Source organism: Thermobia domestica, chromosome 11 (assembly GCF_964235325.1).
Source record: "Thermobia domestica chromosome 11, izTheDome1.hap1.1, whole genome shotgun sequence".
NCBI lineage: Eukaryota > Metazoa > Arthropoda > Insecta > Zygentoma > Lepismatidae > Thermobia > Thermobia domestica.
In genome coordinates, this window is record NC_137464.1 from 61,726,719 (window position 1) to 61,750,187 (window position 23,469).

The 23,469-nt window shown below is 36.6% G+C and overlaps 1 protein-coding gene across 2 annotated transcripts in view; it reads left to right on the top strand.

Annotated features, from left to right (window-relative positions):
* LOC145664099 (neural cell adhesion molecule 2-like) overlaps window positions 1–23,469 on the top strand; it is a 791,671-nt gene that overhangs the window by 711,590 nt on the left and 56,612 nt on the right. For both annotated transcript variants that reach the window (XM_081730447.1, XM_081730448.1), the window contains exons 11-12: window positions 8,796–9,059; window positions 20,313–20,479. In XM_081730447.1, the coding sequence (XP_081586573.1) occupies window positions 8,796–9,059; window positions 20,313–20,479 (431 nt within the window). The remainder of the gene's footprint in view (window positions 1–8,795; window positions 9,060–20,312; window positions 20,480–23,469) is intronic.

Sequence of the window (23,469 nt, forward strand, 5' to 3'; positions counted from 1 at the left end):
ACTACTGTAATGTATTATTGCACTTTTAGTAGCGACTTGCAGTCAGTGTGAAATTGTCCCTACAAATGTTCGGGCTAGACGAGATCTTTATTGCATCAGTTAATATATTTCGTTTGGACTGATTGAGATAAGAACTTTTTTGCATCTGGGATAGCCTAATAGCATAGCTATTAACCACTTGTCTAATAACATAGATAACAACGAGTAGTCTAGTAGCATAGCAGTTAATTAGTAGTCTAATAAATAACTTTTAATCCGTTATCTAATAAAATAGATTTTAATCACTAGTCTATTAACTCAGCTGTAAATCAGTAGTCTAATAAGAGAGCTATTCATCAGTATTCTAATAAAGTATCTATTAACCAATTAGTGAAATAACATAGTTATTAATCAGTAGTCTAATATCATAGTTATTAGTCACTATTCTAATAATTTAGCTGTAAATCAGTAGTCTAATAACTTAGATATTAATCAGTAGTCTAATAAAATAACTGCTAATCAATAGTTCAATAACCTAATTGTAAATCAGTAGTATAATAACATAGCTATTAATGTGTACCCTAATAGCATAAGTCTCATAGCATAGAAAACTTCACACTAGGTCTACAAATTTTAGGAAGCTATAATTATGTTACAAGTACTCAAATGTAATTGAGCAAATATTTCATGAATTGATCTATGAGACTCAATAACATCTCAACTAGATTGAACACACAAGTCGATATTTCCAGCCCAAACAAAAAGCATCAAATTCCCCCTTTTTTTCAAATCTCAGTAGACTTTTATCTCTATAACTAGAGTAGCCCAACACTAAAATTTACTAGCCCGATCAGCCCAGACGGAGCACTGTAAAGCTCAAGCATTTTTTAGAAGAAGCGTAAAATTCGCTCTATAAATTTTGGGAAGTTACTGTAGGATTATAGTTCTGTTATTGAAATAGAATTAAATTTGTGGTTTAACGTCCCACGAGTTTGGCCTTTTAAGAAACGAATGAATAATGAAAATAAATGACTGTGATATAATTGGTCGAATTAAAATGTAGAAGGGAATAGATTACCTTGAGAAAACCCATGAGCATATTTTTATCCACCACAAGTCATGTGGAAATCTAACGAAGGACCCATCAATTGAGATACATAGGTTGGATAAAAAGTACTGGCAACCCTGCCGGCACGCGCCAGTCTAGTCACGGAGAACCGCGAGGTGGCAGCACCGTAGAAGACAATCTTAGTTGAGGAACTTAGGTGAGTGGGAACCCTACTGAGTCAGTCAGTCAACGACAGCAGTGGCGTCAAATTGGTATCGCGAGTAGAAGCGCTCTAAACACAATGTTCACTAAACATGAACAGCGTTCGTGGATCAAAATTGAAGTGGCACGTGGTCGTAGTGCACGAGAATGTTTTCAGGGACTGCGGGAAGCCTGTGGTGATGCAGCGTTGCCATACCGCACCGTAGCTCGATGGGTTAAAGTGTTTCGTGAAGGCAGACAGAACGTGGAAGACCGCCAACGTTCTGGACGACCTCCAGTGGACAACATGACAATTCAGCTCCTTGCATCCTTGCTGGACGTGGATAGACGGTGGACTGCGCGTGAGTTATCGGCAGAGGTTGGGGTGTGCCATAAAACTGTGCTTCACATTTTCAACGACATCCTGGGTTTTCGCAAAATTGCAACACGTTGGGTTCCACATGTCATTACCGAGGTGCAGAAATGGTACCGATATGCACTGGCACAAGAATTGCTGGACCGCCACCAGAGGGAGGGTAACAATTTCTTGGTCAGGATCGTTACCATTGATGAAACCTGGGTTCGATCCTACAAACCATGTTTGAAGCGCCAATCCAGCGAATGGAAGCATCCCGGTTCCCCTCGGCCAAAGACTGTGCGCCCTAGTCAGGGAGGAGTGAAGGTGATGTTGATAGTGGCGTATGATGTCCAAGGGGTTATCCTGCACCATGCTGTACCAGCAGGGCAGACTGTGAATGCGGCATATTACTGCACGTTCTTGCAACACCATCTGCGTCCCGCACTTCGGAGAAAGCGACCTGATGTTTTGGCACGGACCCCAATCATTTTGCACGGCAATGCACGCTGTCACACAGCTACCGCCATGACGGACCTTTTATGTGCCTGGAACTGGGAGATTCTGGAACATCCACCATATTCGCCGGATATGAGTCCATGCGATTATGACCTGTTTTCCAAGATGAAGCAACCACTTTGCGGACAACGATACAACACCAGACAGGCCATCCTCAATGCCGTAGGGCGGTCGCTGCGAGACATAGCCAGAGAACAACGTGCTGACGGAGTACGGCGCCTTCCATACGTGTGGCAGAAGGTTGTGGGCATGGGGGGTGATTACATTGAAGGAATGTAGAACGTATTTTCCCTTCTAATACAGTCATTTGTAAATTATAACAATTGTGCCATTACTTTTTATCCATCCCTTGTATTTATGGGCCAGGTAAGCGATGTACCATTTAGCAGCTCTCTAATTAGGCCCTCCGAAACAGTAATCGTTGCTTACCCAATCAGACCAAATGAATTACTACCTGGCCTATAAATATCTCAATTAGCTCAAATATTTGGGGTTCAAAGCACAAAGGAATCAAGTGACATACCAAAATTTTGGAGAAAAATAGGCATAAAGTTTGTATACTATGATTAATTACATGCAAATGTTTACATTGTTTTCTTTTTTAACTTTATAATAGTTGTTTACAATATTTGGACATAAGTCTTTCAAGCTCTCAGAGGAGCTTCAGAAAGTAATTTTACAGTCTCATCCTAAATATCTTACTAATGCATAGAATTTAAGCAAACATACCTTGTCTCTTTAACATCTTTCCTTTCATCCCTCATCATGGAACTTCTCACCACCGCGTTTGCTTTTGAAACAATTGGCCATTATGATAGTTATAGGTCTAAGAAGAAGAATGTTGATTCAGTTGAAAATTTATACAATTAAAAGATAATGTAACGGTCTAAAGAACCAATCAGAATGCACCTTGCTCTCAAGACAGCCAATCAAAATGCAGCTAAAAATGTAAACAAAAACTTGCTTCTGATTGGCCGAAACGAAAATGCCAACATTCTTGTTTCTCATTAGACACTGAAATGAGCACGAAAGAGAATTACTTCACGCAGAATGTGTATGGCAGCGTTTAATTTTTATTTTACACTATTAATTTATATTTTATTTTTCATGAATTTATTTCTTCCTAACGAATAATTTTCATTTTGAAGAGTGAAAGTTTCGGGGTAAACATTGGAACTTTTTACACTGAACCAGACTCACACCTAAACGTCCTTAAACCGAGACGCCCGTACACCGAAACGTCCCACACAGAAACGCCCTACACCGAAACAGCCGTATCCCCAGATCATACGTTCGTTTGAACACGTGCCAGAAAAGCAATATCTGTAGTTTGAGATAAGAGAAATGATAACTTATTCGACCATATCATACATTTACAGTCATCAGTAGTCCACGTTGAATGTTTGCTGCAGCAGTGGGCTCCTGCTAAAGCGATCTGGTTTCTGTCAGTGGTTTTGTTCGTGCAAGCTGACCCTGTATATGCATGTCATAGAATGTTGCGGTGGACTGTGATTGTCAACACAAGTCTTTAGAAATGTTGCTTGACTTTCACGGCCACGTGTACCGCAATCTCACGACGTCTTTGAGTGACAGTTCGCTTTAATCGTTTCGGACACATTTCGCTTTAATCCACGGGTGTGTCATTTTATAAATCCGCTCTTGTGTGAACACCAATTAAGATATCGAGATAATTTTTCTGGTAGTATATGGTTGAACCATAATTTATCATATTTGTTTCTTTTTCTTCTGGGTGTCGTATTTCCTTCTCAAATTTCAGCCTGAAGTAAAAAATTCGAAAATTTTCGAATTTTCATTTTTCTTTTTTTCCTTATAGCTTCCTTCGCTGCAGAGAGATCTTAAGCCTTGTCAGATAGATACCTCAGATGAATACCTAATTGTTAACATCAATTGAACCGGTCTGTGCGCAATGTTGCGAACTAGGGAAATTAAAATTTCCCTAACTTTTGGCAAAAAATTCGAAACTTTTGTTTATAACTATACCTATACCTCTATGCACAAGTTAACTTACGCCGATCAAGTATTTGTCCTTACTGAACAAAAGTGGATATAGGTCGTTACAATGGAGTAATTAAGGAACGCACGAAAAATTCGTGTTTAGATTCTAACCCTTGATTTTTCTAGTTTTTCCCTACTTTTCTGTTAACCGTAATAATTTTTTTGTAATTAGAATCTTTGTTTCTTAAATATCACTATGATACTTGTAGGATATATTCGTGGTGTAGCAATGTTTATTTTAAGATACCTTGCGTTTCTCTGGTAGCAGTGTTGCCAGCTACATAAAATTCCCGATTTTAGTGGAAAATTTGGGAAAAATTCCCTTTTTGTCTCTATTATTTCCCTCTTGTTGGCTACATTCGAACAAACGTATCACTGTATTAAAGCTTCGTTCATAGCCTACACAATGCACCATAAAAAGTTTCAAGTTTCAATAGGATAATTAGGAGAAGTACAGTTGAGGTTTATAATAAGCCATGTTCTGTAAATGGTAAGAAAATGGTGAATATCTGAGATAAAATGAGATATTTTTTTTAAGTCATGCTTACTATGTTAGATATAGCCATGATACTTATACCATATATTAGTGAGGTATCAAGGTTTATTTTCAGATAGTTTTCATCTGCCTGGTATCAGTGTTTCCAAAAAAATAATTCCCAATTTTAGATGAAAAGTTAGGAAAATTTTCCTTTTTCCCTCCATTATTTCCCTCTTGCTGACTATATTGGAACAAACGCACTACAATTTGAAATCCTCCTCTTTAGCCTACAGAAATCACCATAAAAAGTTTAATTAGGATAATTAGGGAAGCTGTAGCCCCGGCATATCTGTTGACTTTTGCTTCTGAAGCGTAAAAAGTGTCAAAATTTCATGTGTATGATGACAGAGAATATTTTCTTTCTCTCTTTGTTTGGCAGCCAGCTACTTCAGGTTTTCACTGTACCTTATCAACCCACAACATAATTTTTAGGTGGCTTGGACCCATGTGACAACAGTGGTGCCAGCTACAAAAAATCTTGAAATTCGGTTAGGGATTTTTTTTTTTTAAATTTTCACCCCTACATTTCCCTCAATAATTTCTCTGACGTTAGCAGCACTGCAATGTAACTTACACCTAAATTCGCAGCATCTCTATTCTAAAATCAAAGTCTTAATCATAGCAATCGGGTAAGGTTTTTGAGCAATATATTACTAACTAAAAATATAGGAAAACGCCAAAAATGATCTGGGTCTGAAAGGGTTAATTTCGGCATGACCTATGACTGAGGGATTTTGTTTCATCGATCAAAATCGTTACCATAAACCTGAAATTGACTTCCGTACGTTGCTCGAAAATAGAAACGCAATACAACCTTGTCCCGTTTAAATTTGACAAAAAATAATTAGAGATGGCAGGCATAATGATGAGATCAAAAAATTGGAAACATTTTTCAAAATAAGGCTCTAATTGTCAATTACTAAATTATTATAAATTCATGGTTTAATATTTCATTTAAATGTTTTGCTTCAGTCGAAGTTTTTGAATCTTTGAGTCAGACAAAGTAGGCATCTCGCAAGTATATGTATAAAATTGATGACTCTTATCTATGATTATAGTCTTATCACTATGATTAATATGAGTAATTGCAGTTGTGGACTATATCTTCAAAAACCAAAATTTAGAACTGTGAATGGTATGGAAAATATGTTTTGAATCAAGTGAGCTTCCCCTAATTTTCTAAAACTCTAGTAGGGTTCACCGACTATTTTTAGTATATGAAGATTGAAATTCAAAATGAAAGTGATATTAGAGTTCAACAACTTCTGGTTGGTTGCATGCGCGCCGACTACGTGTGTGCTCCGGGGATCCGACACCCACACAAATAATCTTGTAGGTGCGGCGCACCCAGAAGATTTTTAGTTTGGACCCGGGTTTGAACCCGTTTCCCTTGCGTGGACCCTATAAGTCAGCGTATTACTGACTGAGCTAGGACAGTCCCAACTTATCCTTATAGTTTGATATGTTTTACTTTATCATAGCACAGCCCTTTATGACAGTGTTCATAAAATATTTTAAGTAAAAATAAGTCAATCAAATATCGAGATTTCCCTGAAAACATATGGGCTAACACGTCCCGCCATTCATATGCACCCACATAAATTTTAAGTTGGCGCCGTTGGTTGGTTGCACTAGGAGAATTGAGATGGACATAAAATAGATTCTTGTGGTACTGAATTTGTATCAAGAAACTGCTCCTTATCTAGAGTATTACAATTTTTGCTTTATGGATATAAACCAAAAAAAAAAAAAAAAAAAAAAAAAAAAAGGAGATGGCTAATTTCTACCACTTCCGGCTAGAATAGGATGTTAACGGGTGAGGACCTATTGTCGAAAGATTAACCGATATTTTTTTTTTTAATATTTCATTATCATTTACTATTTCTGCTCTACAGAGGTCAATATTAAAACTGGAATAGCAGCAAATTTCTAAAATGTTCTGTTTTAGTTGAGATATGAGTGAAGATGGTATATTTTTTGAGACTTTGAATCGATTCCGAGAAATGCTTGTCACCATATTATTACCGTATTTGCTCTATGGCGATAAACACTGAGACCGGAAATGGTTAATTTCTACCACTTCCGGCATAAATAAAGTGCTAAACGATCAGATGAAACCGTTCGCAAGAAACCGATTATCACTTTCTCTTACCGTTTTCTATCTACAGAGATAACCCCGGAAACCGGAAATGAATAATTTGTACTACTTCCAGCTAAAATAAGCAGTTAACGAATCAGATGGGACATATTCTTCAGACGCTGAATTGATTGAAAGGAACCGAATGTAGTTTTCTCTCAACGTTTTCTATCTATGAGGACAAACACTGAAACCGGAAAATCTTAATTTATTCCACTTCTCGCATAAATAAAGGGTTAGCCGATCAGACTGAACCTATTCTTCTGATGCTAAATTGATTGCAAGAAACCGAGTGTCACTTTTTATTAACGTTTTCTATCTATGACGACCAACACTGAAACCGGAAGTGCTTAATTTCAACCACTTCCACCATAAATAAAGTGTTAGCCGATCAGACTGAATCTAGCTGTATGTGCATCATAGAGTCCTCAATGCCGGAACGTGTACATTTGAGTTATTTCCAGTATGGTCGTATAGTGGTATTGTGAGACGAGGGTAGTCATCTTGTTGCGGTATCATCTTATAGGAATTGCCTCTCACGTAAATCGGTCCATCTGTGGTGTAAGCAATGGAATTTCTATATCGAACGTGGTCCCTGTATGCCTTCGTGACTTGAACAGAACTATCGACTGAATCATCCTAAGGCCGGTTTAACCGACCTGTGATTGATATTATCCTTCTTAATGTTTTTATCCTCGTGGTTGCGGTAACAACTGCTCAACCACCACATTTTCTGCCTCAAGTAAGTCTTCGGCGTGATCCGAACTGCTGTGGATAAAATGTCCCATATGATGCAATGTAAACAGAAACCGCCCAACCGCTGCGTATCATATCAACTAGTGGTCAGATATTCCGACCATGGCGGTTAACGATTCGCAGCACCGTGTTTAAAAGCACTCATTTGACTCAATGGAGTAGAAGAAGAACGCAGCTGCCGAGCAACTTGTATCGTAACCATCTGCAGAGAATGATTACTATTGCAATCAATGCCAACGTGGTCTAGTGGAATCAATTTATTGGAGGCATATTTACCTTTCTTCCGTGTTTCTCTCGCATGATTAGCCTTCATGTCTACTCATCTCATTTTCGAGATATCGGAATATATTGCAGTGGGAGAGAAACGAAGAGGGATAGTATTCATTGATGGAAGTCATTTTCAACGTTAGTTGCAGTGATGACTATGTTTATATCCGCAGATGTTCAGCAAGTGAGCGGAAATTTTAGTTCTTTTGCACCCGCCATATAAAATAAAAATCTTGTATTCTGGTAGAGGTAGCAATAAATTACACTACCCGAACGCTTTTGGTCTGGTTTCAGAGGAATGTGACTAGTGCGTAGTATATTCATAATATTGTCAATTGTTCCGTCCGGCACTTTGCAGGAGTCTTATCTTCCAACAAGGTAATTTCAATTACGATATCCCCAGGACAACCCAGCATAATTTACTCCGTATATCCCTTCTATCATAGCCTGATAACCCCGGTAACGATCATGAGGTCACTTCTTGATTAATGCTTACATCTGTTTCAGAAATGGTCACTGTGGCTCTATTCATGAGGGAATGCACATATTTCTGCTTCGGTTGTGTTCGTTTATTGATTAATGTAAAATATCTCTTTACATAAAAGTACATATTATATTTTAATAGTACTGTTTCTTTGCTATTTTTAATTCAGGTTCTTACAATTTACAGGAATTACTTCTTTTATAATGAAATTTTTCAGCGTCTTCTACCTTGTATCTTCTTCTCTGTATTGCATCTATCAGACAGGAGAATTAAGTCTCTTTCTGCTAATTAATGGTGGCTTAGGATGTCTTCACTTTGTGATCGAAACAGTTGTAAACAAGAAGTAGAATTAGAAATGTAATTAAAAAGGATTACGCAATGCAAATTAAGAGTCCAACGTTAGTAGAATCTTCCGTGTCATGTTTCAAAATGTCTTAATTTCTTTTATTTCATAGCTTTTAACATTAAACATGTCTTTCTTGATTTTTTTTTCAGCCTCGGATGGAGAAATTCCATTTTCTCCCATACTGGGTATGACCGTAGGCGCAGCTTCAACTCTCGTCTGTGTCGTGTTTCTTGTGATTGTTAAAGTGAGACGAAGTCGAGAACACGTGCAAAGAGTTGAGAAACCAGCAGGCCCAGCCTGTGATACTGTGGCTGACATCGCCAGTAGAGAGATCCCACCAGGGAAGGAAACTGCCACTCTCGTATCGAGGGATGGAGATGAAAAGGACCCTGATATTATACCTGCCAAATATGGTAAGTACACAAACATCTTACTATAATAGTATAATTCTTTCCTTATTAAATCAATAGTAAAATAATATTTCATATTATCATTTGTAAACCATCTAAATACAAATTTAGGCCTCATCTTTAAGCTAGTAAAGTCGATTCTGGGAAAAATTAGTCTTTCTTTGATTCTTAGCAAAACTTTCAGTACCGGTACTATACATTTACTTAGCGTTCGAGACTTCCAATCATAAGCCCGTGTAGAACTCGAAGTACCTATTTAATGTATACGGACGAAGCCCAAGTCTAGCCTGGAAATTACGTATGATTTTCTCAAATACCTTTCTCGAATACTAGTCAATTTCCTGTTTGTGGAACACTTATCTAAAAGAAAAAAATATTTCCTTGACATCCAGCAGTGAAATTGTAAAAAAAAAAAGTTGACTATTGAAAACTGTTGTCAATTTCGGTTTGTTGGAGGTACTTTGTTGACGCACATAAATGAATATTTTGAGCTAGTATCGTTTTATTTATTTTTTTCTAGCAATACATGAAGGAATATAAATGAATGGAGAACAAATAGCGTTCATTGCACTGCTTTCACCCAACGATAAAAAGTAATAAACAAGTTTAGGGACTTTTCTCATCATGTTTCTGTTTCAAAAATGTATTTGATGTAAGTCAAAGAACACTCATTTTAAGTAATATTTGGAGCAATTCCACTCATCAATATCAATAAATGTTCTCTTCATTTTAAAATATAACGTTTAAAGTTATATTTGCAATACATTGCGCATAATCACCTCATTTTATAGCTTAGTATGTTGATGATCTAAACCTTGTAACAATCCTAATTGTATCTAATCTTCTTTTCTGAATTAGTATCAAGTTAGTCCTAACTAGATCGGTTTAAGCGTAATTGGAAGTATTACACTTATTCTCAGAGTGCTCGTAACATTTTATTATATTATATTTATAATATTCTAGAACTTCTATTAAGATTCGTTTGATAGTAATCGAAGTGGTTATTAATCTCTCAATAATCTTCTGTATGTAATCACATAATCTCTTCACATTTTAGTACATTTACTTGACTGCTGTTTCCAGTTGTTGATCACTAGCTCTTTCTGCCCAATATTTATTGCGCATATAAATCCCATGCATTTGTTTACCTCATTGCACTAGTTTTATTATAACAATGCACTCAACTGACAGCAAGTTGGAATTTGCATACCTATATAAATCGAAGAGCAAAAGGGCCTCAGATTAACGTGTAATAGGTTTATTCGGGGAGTAATTCCCTCTAATTCTAGTTCTTAACAGCAATTAGTAATATTTACTTTCGAATGACGAAAGGAAAGAAGGCAGTATGGCGATTGTGAAAAAGAATCGGACTCAAAATTTCAACTGATTTATGCGTTTCGTGGCCTATTGATAGGGAAAACTGATTTATCGCTATCTCTTCGTCCTGATGTTCACTTGTCTAGAGGCCATACCGTTCAACGGATTTGTACCAAAGTTTTAACTAATTTGGTTGTTGATTTGTAGTTTAACGCTTCAGCAGCGAGGCTATATGAGACGGGTCCTACTGATTAACGTGGAATCCGAACCACTTGAGCTCCACCGGGAATCGAACCTGGGTCTCCCCTTTAACTTAAGGTTTCTATGTGATTGTCCAGAGAAGCATTCGAATTTTCTTCCTATCCTTAAAATAAGGGTAGTTTACTGAAGAGTGATTTTTTTTTTAAAAAAAATGTTATTTTCTCAAAAACGAATCTAACGATTTTGTTTATATTTCAGAAATTAATATTCCATTAACAACCCCATATTGTGGTATGTGTCATTTCTCTGGGGAAAATCAAGAGGAGTATGTTTTCCACTTAAAGTGATTTTTTTGGACGATTTTCTCAAAAGTAACTCAGATAATTTTATTCATACTTAATACATGAATACACTTGCGTCAAAACGACAGACAATTTTGTTCATTTCTGACAATATGGCATAACCAATTTGTCCTGGAAAAAAGTACAAAGAAGTAATTTATTGTTAGAGATCAGTTTGGATATGGATTGTCCCCTTTGTCTTCATTGTTACTGTTATGGGGGAGCGGTGGCTCAGTGGTAGAGCGATCACCTCCGGTGCTTGCGCGCCGTGTGGACTTTGTGGTGAACAAACACCGTGCTCGTGGGTTTTTTCGGGGTTCTCCCGTTTCCCCCCACTTTTTTCATTCCACCATTTTCACTCATCTCTCATCATCACCGTCTCCTTTAGCCTATCCGACAAAATCGTGGGACGTAAAACTTAAAGATTTCATTTCATTTCATTTGTTACTGCTATATAGAGCTCACCTAAATTTGGGTGTTTGTGATGTAGCTCCCTCAGTTTGCAACACTGAATAACAAATATGGTATTGTCCGCCCCCGAAATGTTTCATATTACGAAATCTATCTCATCTTTAAGTTTTTGCACATTGTTCCTGATTTAATCACTGGGAAACGGCTAAACTTTTTCAATTGAAATTATAGATATAATATCCTAAATGAAAAGATCAAGGATCAAAATTTATGCAAAACATACAGTTTTCTACAATTCTGTTAAGCTATGAAGATAATATATAGGCTACTTGGTATATAAACTTCTAATAAAAATAATTGGACACATGTCCGATGACATATTGAAATTCCTGTTTTAAGGAGAGGAAAGGAGACATTTTTAATAATTTATTTCCTTATATTGAATGCGGTGTTTTATCTTTGTTGTGATTGCATCACGAGGAAAACGATTGAACAGTTCGTAATGAATTTTTGAATATAGTTTTAACTACCTACCGGTTTTATTTATCGTGTTACTTTGATTGATTGATGAACGCATCATAAGAGGTTAGACACGATTTAAAATATATATCACATAGTATATATATATATATATTATGTGATCAAAAGTATCCGGACATCCCCCAAAACATACGTTTTTCACATTAGGTGCATTGTGCTGCCACCTACTGCCAGGTACTCATTATCAGCGACCTCAGTAGTCATTAGACATCGCGAGAAAGGAGAATCGGGCGCTCCGCGGAACTCACGGACTTCGAACGTGATCAGGTGATTGGGTGTCACTTGTGTCAGAAGTCGGTACGCGAGATTTCCACACTCCTAAACATCCCAAGGTCCACTGTGACTGATGTTATAGTGAAGTGGAAACGTGAAGGGACACGTACAGCACAAAAGCGTACAGGCCGGCCTCGTCTGTTGACTGACAGAGACCACCGTTATTGAAGATGGTCGTAAAGTGTAATATGCAGACATCTATCCAGACCATCACACAGGAATTCCAAACTGCATCAGGATCCACTCCAAGTACTATAACATTTAGGCGTGAGGTGAGAAAACTTGGATTTCATGGTCGACTGCTGATAAGCCACACATCACGCAGGTAAATGCCAAATGACCCCTCGCTTGGTGTAAGGAGCATAAACATTGGCCGATTGAACAGTGAAAAAACGTTGTGTGGAGTGACGAATCACGGTACACAATGTGACGATCCGATGGCAGGGTGTGGGTATGGCGAATGCCAGGTGAACGTCATCTTTCAGCGTGTGTAGGGGATGGCGATTGCATCTTTCAACACGATCGAGCACCTGTTCATACTGCAAGGCCTGTGGCGGAGTGGCTACACGACCATAACATCCCTGTAATGGACTGACCTGCACAGAGTCCTGACTTGAATCCTATAGAACACCTTTGGGGTGTTTTGGAACGCCGACTTTGTGCCAGGCCTCACCGACCTACATCGATATCTCTTCTCAGTTCAGCACTCCGTGAAGAATGGGCTGCCATTCCCCAACAAACCTTCCAACACCTAATAGAAAGTATGCCTGTGAGAGTGGAAGTTGTCATCAAGGCTAAGGGTGGGCCTACACCATATTGAACTCCAGCAGTACCGATGGAGGGCACCACGAACTTATAAGTCATTTTTAGCCAGGTGTCCGTATACTATTATTTTACTCTATACAGTATAGGGTTATTAGTAAAAGATTAAAGTACGAAGGATAAACGAAATCGTTTGGAGCTGTCTTTTACAGAAGATCATTTCGCTTTAATGTTCACCCTCCAGCAAACTGTCCTTGTTTAAAAGAAGAAAAGAAAAAGAAGGACAAACTTAAGAAATCTTATAAAAATGTTGAATTTAAAATTTGGCTCGGATAACCTTAACGGTACGACTTATATGTGAGTGTACTTTATCGGGATGAATCGACGAACGGACATTAATAAATGATTTACTTTTTTCCAGTCGAGAAGCCATGAAACGCGTAATTCTATATGTTTACGATAACAATATTTTCTTGTCTCCTGACGTCATTCAAAAGTTTTTTTTTTTTTAAATACACATAACCATTTAGTTCTGGTAGTCGTATAAACAGTTTTAAATTTATTTGAACTCCTTTGAGCTGTGAGTGTAATTTGGGCTAGGGGAATTATGCTATGTTTTACAATTACCATGAATTTCCAAGTAATGTAAACAATAATATTCAATTTTACCACTCTTCCAATGTCATTAACTCTAATTCTATTAAATCCCTATACACATATTTATAAATTATCTTTATTATCTGAATTTTCATTATTTATGCTTTAGAGATTTTCATTACACTGGGATGTTGTTTTAATTAAGTAATGTATTTACAATCATATCGTGTTGAAATTGTTTGTTTTCATTAGTTCTCCACCAGATGTCACTGAAATCTAAATATTTAACTTCTCGAAAAAGCATTTGTTTAAACATGATAGCTGTATCCAAGTTCATCTTCACCAAATTCATCTATGCGAAGTTCAAAGTTCACTTTAAGCTGTTAATTGAAAACTAGGAAAAAGCACAACATATTGGGAAAAAATAATCAGTTATTACGTCCATTGAAACGTCAATATTATATAGAAATACCTTTTTTCTGAATCAAGTGTATTATACCGGTAAATATTTACGTATGTGTTGTAGTAAAGCACAATAAATTTATACTTGTTAAAACGCATTTAGGATCAACCAATCTGTCTCAGATGTTGGCCCAAGTTTCTTCAGGAGAAAGTGATGATAAATTGTCCCCAAGAAACAACAATGTAATTCTAGAAATATATATATATTACTCCTGAAATTCATCTTTTCTTAGCCATTTCAATATTAATGCAAGTATTAACGTTCATAAAGAAAGTTTCATAAATTCCTTTACGTCATCGTCCTTAATGTTCTTGCTGGATCCCCACTAGTTATTAGAGGATGTCTCATCATATATCCCACATGTCAGATTAAAGATACAGTGACAGTGAAAGAGCTTGATAAACAACATGCGTTGTGAAATTTTCCTACAAACTTGCAAAGTATTTATAGGGATATTTCAATTGCTTCAAACAAAAATCACACATGAGTCGGTCAAAGATCAAGGTAATGTTGGTTATGTTTTCTGATTGGAAAGGCATTGTCCGTCATGACTCTGTATCATTTGGTCAGATAGGAAACAAACAGTTGTACTAGGACATTTTAGCGCGATTGAGTGATGTTGTGCGCAGGAAAATGCCTGAATTGTGGGAAAAGCTAGACTTGGATGGTGCACTGTGCCAATATGCCTACTCACGTTTCGCTCCTCATCCGCAGTTATCTGACAAAACATAAGACTCCCGTTGTGTTCCATCCACCCTATTCTCTGAATTTAGTCCCAGCTGACTTTTTCCTGTTTCCCAAACTTAAAATAAGTTTGAAAGGACGTCGTTTTTCGAAGCTTAGAGGAGATTCAGGACAATGCAACAACAGACTTCAGCACCATCCCAGAAAATGCGTTCCGGGAGACTTTCCAGAAATGGCAGAAACGTTGGGAATGGTGTATTGCTAGAAAAGGGGAGCCAATGCTTTAAAGTTACACGATGAATAAGTAAGATTTTAGAGTGAAAGTTTGTTTTCTCTTTGAATACACCTTATATAACTAAGGATACGCTACAGTTATATCTCACCAGATTATGCACAGTAATAGTGGTAATCCGTAGTAAGGTTTTAGGGTATAGCAATCAGTGATCCGTAATGATGAAGAAATAAGAAAAAAACTGCATTATAATCATAACATTACAGCGGCGATTTGTGTTTGTTGTTTGGTTAATTGGCAGTGTAGTGTCCCGTCCACAGCGAAGCTATATGATACATGGATCCAGCTTAATGTAAGATCCGTATGATATGAGCTCCCACCTGGAATCGAAACATTCTTGTTTGCGCATTGTTAATATGTTTTAGTGTTGCAAACTAGTATTTGTGTCGTAGGTCTAATGTTTCTGTGGACCTGTAGAAAGCTAGAAATATACAGTACGGCAAAGATTTCCAACTAAATGGTATATTTGAAATGTGTTCCGTTCAGGTGTTGAGAGGCTTTCACTCCTAGATCATATATATATATATATATATATATATATATATATATATATATATATATATATATATATATATATATATATATATATATATATATATATATAAAGCAGAAAATAAGTTAAAAGACGTAAAAGAAAAAGCGAAAATAATAAAGCAGTAAAATAAATCAGAAAATAATGATTTGATGCAACTTAGTAATTTGTTTGTTTTCCATGAGAGACTGTAATAGTAGTTCTGTAATTAGGTCGGAGTAATTTGAAGTAATTTCTACCCAAACTTGACATTAGTTCTGTACGTAGTCAGACTTACTTTAACATTGGAACAGTGTGCTATTAAAAGTAATGAAAAACTACCACACACGTCTCTCCTTCTTTGAAATTAAAACAAGATATGATAATTTGAATGGGTCAAGACAAAATATATTGATCATGCGCATATGTTTAAAAGCAGGTTGCTCACACACATATATTATTATATAATATATTAATACACAAGTTATGAGAGAGAAGGGTTTTATGCAGAAACAAATATATGCTTTTAATTGATCATATTGGTTCTTATGCAGAGTCGTTTTGACGTATGATTAGCGAAATACTAAACGCCTGACTACTGCAGGAAATATGTTAGTCAAATCTTTAGTATGGCACTAATCACGCGTCAAAACCACTGTGCATAAGGCGAATTATATCTATAAATATAAGCATACAGATTGTAACAGAGGTAAGAGTATTTAAGTAGTACTGAACAATAGTACGATATCCCTCACCATTAATCTAGTGACTAGTGCTTGAGTCGCTCCAATTTCGGTTCATACTGGAAGAACAATAACAAATTTGAAAGCTTTACATTGATATGGCCAATGTAGGGAAATGGGACTCATTCCGTATCGATCTTTGCAAAATTTGCGGAAGACAACACAACACAAAAATTAAATAAGCAATTATAACTGCTGCATCAATTATCGCAAACTAAAACACAAATTTTGCTTTGCGTTGACGCAAACCGCTACAGAGTGAGGCTTTATGTCTCATATAGCCTCAGTGCAAGAGAGATACTGGACCTTATGCAGAGTCGCTCTGAAGTATGGTTAATGCCATACTAAAGAGTTCGACTAACATATGTTTCCTGCAGTAGTCAGGTCTTTAGTATGACTCTAATCAAACGTCAAAACGACTCTGCATAAGGCGGACTAAATTTAAACAAAGAAACAAAATACTGCAGAATAGTCGTTCGAAAAAGGGAAGATACCGAAGTTTAAAATACTCCCGCATTGGTTCTCCGAAAAAAGAACGTTGTGGTAGAACTACGATCTTGAACGTAATCGACAGTAAACGATAAAAGAATAAGAAAGAGACAAAAAGGAAGAGTATATATATATATATATATATATATATATATATATATATATATATGGAATCTGTGTACCATGTTACAGAGAAGGAAATTTAAAAATTTGGAAGACGATATGAAACAAAAGAATTGAGATTTAGCGGGAATATGTGACGTTATATGAGCAGATAATAGGGAAATACGAAGTGAAAACTGTAGAATATTCTACTCCAGTAATGAGAAAAAGGGATATTGTTGTCTAAATGATTCTGTGAAAGCGACTGAAAGAGAAAGTAATACAACGTCAATTTATGGACGATAGTGGGACAGTGATGAAACTAAAGGTAGAAATAACAAGAATATTGTATGCGTATAGCACACACATATATGCCGGAACTAATATTATCCACAGAACGGAAGTTGTTAGTTAATACTACGAAAAAATTGAAGAAACTTACAGATAAAGACAAAAAGGTGCACGGGCACATGTGTAATCGGTGATGATGATGTAGTAGAAAGGTAGAAAAGTAATGAAATTGGTAAATTTGATATAAAGTAAAAAAAAATAGAAAGGAGAATAGTTGTACAAACTTCTTAAAAAAATTCTCTAATTGTAGAAAGCATGTGCTTTAACCATAACGACAGAATCATAATTATCATCATCATCATAGGTATTCTACCACTATTAGCAGGTCATTTACTGCAACTAAAAACCTTCCATATTCCTCGATCTTCCGTTAACGTCTTCGTCTTCATATACAATTTTTCTATTTTGATATCGTTCATTAATGGTAACCTCCTTCCCTCCCCCTCTCTCTTTCCTGCCACCATACCCTCTTGCACGTCCCTCATGACACAGTTTCTTCTTAGCTACTCTCCCAACCAGTTTTTCTTACTCTTTTCAATAATATATAAAATTGTTATTTCCTCTCCCACCATTTCTAAATTCTAACACTTGCTCATTCATTTACCGCTCGGCGCAACTACTTCTCTCCATTTTCTTCCACACTCACCTTTCGAAAGTTACAGTCGTTCATTATTTTTCTGCTCCATACAGTACAATAGTCCACACGAGACATATTTTATGAGCCTTTTTTCAACTCTTCATTCAAGATCCTATAAAAAAGGTATTTTCTTCCTCCTAAAGCCTTCTTTCGCCACTCCTATCCTTACTTTTGTTTCACGTTCACACTTCATATCTGCAGTAATAGTACTACCCAAGTATCGAAAACAAGTCATTTGGTTTATTTTCTCCCTTCCTATTTGTATATTTGACACCAACCTCTTCGTTTCAATGACCATGGCTTTCGTCTTTTAATATTTATTTTCATCCCATATTTTTCACAATAACTCAAATTCTTCTCTCTATGAAAGAAAAAATAACAGGTTACACAATGATACAAGATAGTTTCAACCAAAAGAGAAGTGAGAAATGAGTAGTTTAATATTAAAAATTGAAAGAGGAAGAAACGAAACACTAAATCATTTTGAAGAAAGTAAAAAAAAAAAAATATATATATATCGTAGAAAGTAACAGATGTTAGGCATATTTCAAATTTTGTGTGTGTCAGGCCACAGAAGAAACGATAGAATAGTAAAAGGGAGAACACTCAAGTAGTAATGAATTACTGGGGGAATGCTGAAAAATTAGCAAATGAAGTTTACGGAAACAAAAAAAAAATGCACTGAAGTTGGTAGTAGAATTTGTAATAATCTAGGAGAAATTTGGAAACGAATCACAAAGAAAACCAATAAAACTAGAATGTCCTTCGCAGACGTAAATGTGGGAAAGAAATTAATTTGGAAGATTATGCAATATCATTCGCAAAGGAATACATTGATAAATTGTAGATATTGCTTATATAAGGTAACCAAGAAAGTTGTGTCGCTTTTTGTGGAGGTCTGTATTCGATTGATCCTCACTCCGTGAGTTGAATGCGAATGGAGATAAGGCGAAGACACTTGCTGGTGTGGGTATATCCAAAATACTACCTGGTTGTGGAAGTTCAGTTACACCATGAACTTGGGTAAGGACAGAGTGAACATGGAACCTCCACAGAGCGTCATAAGGTCGTGAATGCTCTACGAGTGCAGTGGGGAGAAACGCCGCTGCAGCGGGGCGGAAGATTTGCCAGGTGAGGGGTCGTGACTACGCGGACAATGCAGCGGTGGTTTAAGAAGTTTAAGGACGGTGACGAAACACTCGAAGACGCACCACGTGCAAGAAGACTAACACATGTACAAAATAAAGACTTCAAGCAACGATTGAGGCGAACAGTTGCCAGAAATGTGAGAAACAGGGGCTACAATTCAGTGTGAGTGGAGAAACCATTCGGCAGTACCGCCATCAACTTGCGAAGCATTACAAGTTGGGTCGATAGGTCTTATATGATTTGACTCCGGGCCAGAAGTCAACACGAGCATACATCTGTGTTTCTTTTCTGTCTCGTTTGAGGAAGAAGCCTTTTCTGGACAGGGTATTGACATGTGATGAGATGTGGTCCTGTACGAAGCTCCATGGCGCCGTTGTCATTGGTTAGCAACCCATGAACCTGTTCCAAAACAGCCGAAAACGCCACTGCACCAGAAGAAGATCTTCCTGTGTGTTTGGTGGACTGCTCGCGGCATCGTGCATCGGAAACTGCTACCAGCTAGTCAGAGCAGCTACGCAACTGTGTACTGTAAGTAGTTCAGCCGTGATCAAGAAAAACTCAAAGCTCTGGAGCCAGCACTTTTGAATCGCAAAGGGGTCTTCTCTTACAGGACAATGAGCTAATTCCCTCCATTCTTCTCACACCCACATTTCTAAGGCTTCCAGTCGTTTTTCAACGTTTTTGCGTAAATTTCTTTGAACAAACTTATACATTGAATTCTCTTGTGTAACTAAATGACCAATATGTTTGACTTTGACTTAAAATGTCCAGAGTTCGATTCTAGATTGGTAATACAGGTTTATCGGTGTTGATTCTCAGGCACTTCGGGAAAACAAAAGAAAGTGACATTTATATAAGTATTTTAAGGTCGCATGGTTAAGCCCTGACCGATGATTAATGAAAGTGAATGATTATGAAAGAGATTTGTGGAATGACAATGTATGAAAGAAGACGAGAGATGCCCGAAAAACTGCTAACGTGCCTGCGCAATTTTCAACTTTCAAATGTGTCAGTCAGCTTCAGACTACCCTGTACATTGGCACCAATTTCCTTTACCTGTGCTTGCATAGTGGAAGTGACACTAGAAAATGGCTAATAGAATTGTATGCAGGAAATGATCTCCGCCAAGAAATACATTTGCACTCTATGTGGTAACTTGCTTTACTGCAGGGCAAATAGTCCGCTAATACGTTCTGAGGGTGAAAAATAATTGTATATACAATTCTATAGTGATCATTGGTACTATTAAATCAGAAAGATAATAAAAAATATTAGAACAGCCTCACGTTCCCCTTGTGATTTTCTTTATGCTATATGGTAGTCTATAGAACATATTTGTGCTCTGCTATCTATCTATATATATATAAAAAATCTGTTTCTTTTTATTTCGTAGAAGGAGCTCCCGTACGGCCACTAGGGAATGGAACGGTTTACCTTCGTGAAACCCCTCCATCTTATCAGGCGCCGTCAACTCTTGGATTAGGGCCTGGCCCTTGCACGCCAGAAGAGACCGGATTCTGGATTCCACCAGCAGACCCCAGAGCGTTAGAAACTTCTACGGTAAGTCCAACAGGAAAAGGGGGAGATCTATCTATTGGAAATCAGATTTGTTCTCTTCCTTGTAACCTCTGCAATTCCAACCTTCCTCTCAATTTCTTTCATTTTCTTTCTTAAACTACAACTTCCTTCCCTCCCTCCTTTTTTTTTTTATAACTAAGAACAGATTATTTTGTATCTAAGGGAAGAATAAAAGTTCGAATAGATAATCCGACAAGCAACAACATAGTATTAGCAAATAATAGTAAATTACACGAAATCACAAACAGATGTCATGAGTGTAGTCAATTAAACTAGATAACATTTACGTCTGTCCGTATCCCTAAGAAAAAAACATTTAGATCTTTTATAGGTGGGGGCAAGCATTAACCCTAGAAAGACAAAGGGGGTCAATTTTGCCCGCGAGTTCTTTTTTTTTTTTTTTTTTTGTTATTGTTTCCTTTGATCAAAGGTTCATCTTCGCTTTTTTCAGCTGCAATATACTGCATTGTTTTTTTGTAAAATAATAATAATAATAATAATAATAATTCATATTGCAGATGCGAACATGGTTTTTCTAGGCTTAATATTTGGGCCCTTTAGTAAAAGGTGTTTTCCAATTCTTGGACCTCTTCTTTCTCTTCCTCTTTGTGGGCCCTCCCGCACGACAAGCTCTGCGGGGCCGTTAGTTGCACCCCTGGGCCCATTCCATACATGACAAAGTAGGCCCCTAATAGTAGACATTTTTACTGAAATGGGTCCCGACTCATTTTTGTTTTATTTACGTTATGTGTGCTGTTTCGTTTATGTAATTTATTGAACCTGTTTGATGCTTCATTTATAATTTCATGTTCGTATCGTATATGGAGTAAGAAAATTTTGTCTGAAAGTGGCTCCCCCTCGAACGAGGGGGAGCTTCCCTTGGAGGGTAGGTGTTCCTCCTGCCCCTACAAGTTACGGCCCTGTTATTATTAGTAGTAGTAATAGTAGTAATAATAGTAATAGTAGTAGTAGTAGAAGTAATAGTAGAGGTACTAGTAGAAGTATTATTATTATTATTATTATTATTAGTAGTAGTAGTAGTAGTAGTATTTAAATGTTTGAACGCCCATTTAGCAACATCTGCGTCATGGCTTTAAACCTCATAGCTCAGCCCGTAATTAAGCTAAGAACCCCCTAATTAAGAATTTTATATCAATGTGCCGCTGAAAGCTTTCCGCCAATATGCACTTTATCTATGCGGGGGTACCACCTCGGAGGGAAGGAGGATAAAGTTTTTTGTTTTTTGCATCAGGTTTTTTGGGAGTCCATTATGCCCCTTGGTGGTACACTCCTAAAAAGTGGTATGTGAAGCAATGAAGTAGTCCACTACATGGCAATACCTGTATATGTACTTGTTGCTTATATAGGAGGAAAAGGGGGACAAAGTTGGCCAATTTTTTGAGTCGCTTTTTTTTTTTTTTTTTTTTTTTTGAAGTAAATTACATTTACTTTCAGGACATTCCATATAAGACAGGATATATTTTTATTGAATTGGTCTAGAAGCTTATTTCTCGTTGGAATCTGTGTTCTATAAGCTCCCCATTGATGTATCAATCATGACTCTTTGTTAATTAGGGTCACATCAGTGCCCCCAACATAAAAATCTACGATTTCATTCAAACCCCTGGCCGGCGTAGAAAGGTTAACAGTGTTGTCCATGAGACTAGATTTTGGATTCTCTCAAAAGCGTGTGCTGACTGTACCGCATTCTTAAGGGCCCAACTAGCTTAATTACGAAATCTTACGTCCATCCCAATCCCCTGGGTCATGTATGGCTTATTTCGAATGGGGAACGACCTTTCCTTTACTACTTTTATCATCAGTAATAACAATATTTATCATCAGTAATAACAATAAGAATTTAGTGATCAATTCGGATCTTTATATTCTATTTCGTAACTTTAAAATAGAGATATTTGTTTGAATAATGATTACAGGATATTGCTTATATTTAGATGTGAATTACCGGTTATTTCTGAGTCAGAGATTTTTTTATAATACACATAGTTTATGAGAATAACTGCACAATTGAAATGCTTTTTAGTATCCTCACTAGATAAACAAATACTAATTTAGGTGCATCTTAATTATTACTAACACAAGTTACATTGAATTAAAAGGAAGTTACGAATTTACTAAATACAGAAATTATGAATTTAAAAGAATCTAAGCCTGCCATGAAGGAAGACCGCCATGCACGGAACTTCTTGTGTATCGTTTCTTGGCATAATTAAATCAAGGTTACTTACAGGAAAATTGGTGTGTGCAGGCTGAGGTCCATCCTGACAAGGATTCCAATCTAGTGGTCAACTAACTTGACTATGACGACGCTATTGACAACTCTGTCCGTTCTAACCCTTTGTTTACTTATTGTTTAGCTTAAATGCCTCTGGTTTTTGGCTTTCCACCTATATAACTTCCTTGTTTTGTTTTTGTATTTTTGTCATTTTCACTTTCACCTTTTGACTTTACTTCCTTGAAAGTGAACTTCTTTATGGAACCTCAGCCTGTTTTATTTTATTTTTAATTTCAGAAGTTTTAAATATACATTGATGTGTTTGAAAGTTACATTAGAATTCATCAGTTTTCTAAAATCTAGTTCTAATAGACATAATTAGTTCTAATAGACATAACTAATGAATCATTTATAACCTTTTATTTAAAAAAAACACTTCTATTAAAGTTACAAGATTTGTAGTACTAATGTTGGACTTATAAAAATTAACTGTACAAGATATTGTGATTCAAATATTTAATTTCAAATTAGAAATCATGTATATTCCGAATTGAAATTTACTTTTGTACTGATGTTGACACTTCAGAACATTTGGCATCTTGGTAAATGCAATTAGGAGCATACTGGTTCAGTGATAGAATGCTTAGCTGTGGATGTAAGTTCTTGGTTCGATCCAATGTGAATTAATAGTGGACAATATGGTGTCCGTGAATTTTCTCGGGGTTTTTCCGTTTCT